Source organism: Penaeus monodon, chromosome 32, assembly GCF_015228065.2.
Source record: "Penaeus monodon isolate SGIC_2016 chromosome 32, NSTDA_Pmon_1, whole genome shotgun sequence".
Taxonomy (NCBI): domain Eukaryota; kingdom Metazoa; phylum Arthropoda; class Malacostraca; order Decapoda; family Penaeidae; genus Penaeus; species Penaeus monodon.
Window position 1 is genome coordinate 34,830,441 of NC_051417.1, and position 272 is coordinate 34,830,712.

The 272-nt window shown below is 57.4% G+C and overlaps 1 protein-coding gene across 1 annotated transcript in view; it reads left to right on the forward strand.

The window, feature by feature from the left end:
- Positions 1-272, forward strand: part of LOC119593648 (A disintegrin and metalloproteinase with thrombospondin motifs adt-1-like) — an 88,803-nt gene that overhangs the window by 44,254 nt on the left and 44,277 nt on the right. The window contains exon 13 of the mRNA XM_037942600.1: positions 98-218. Coding sequence (XP_037798528.1) covers positions 98-218 — 121 coding nt within the window. The remainder of the gene's footprint in view (positions 1-97; positions 219-272) is intronic.

Consider the following 272-nt stretch of genomic DNA (forward strand, 5'->3'; position numbering starts at 1 on the left):
GATCGAAACTCACTCGAAGTCACACACTCACATACACACTTGCAAGCACATATTCAAACACACTTATAAAAAGTCACCCCATATCCCATGCTGGCAGTGGTGCCGCGGGGGGAAGTGCGTGCCATGGGGAAGCGATGGCCCTCTCGAAGTCGTGGACGGGGGGTGGGGCCCCGTGACCACCAGCGAGTGCCAGTCGGGGTGCGTCGAAGGAGGCACAGGTAAGAGGCGTCAGCGCTTTGGCACTTGTTAGCACATGGGATAACCTGTGCTTC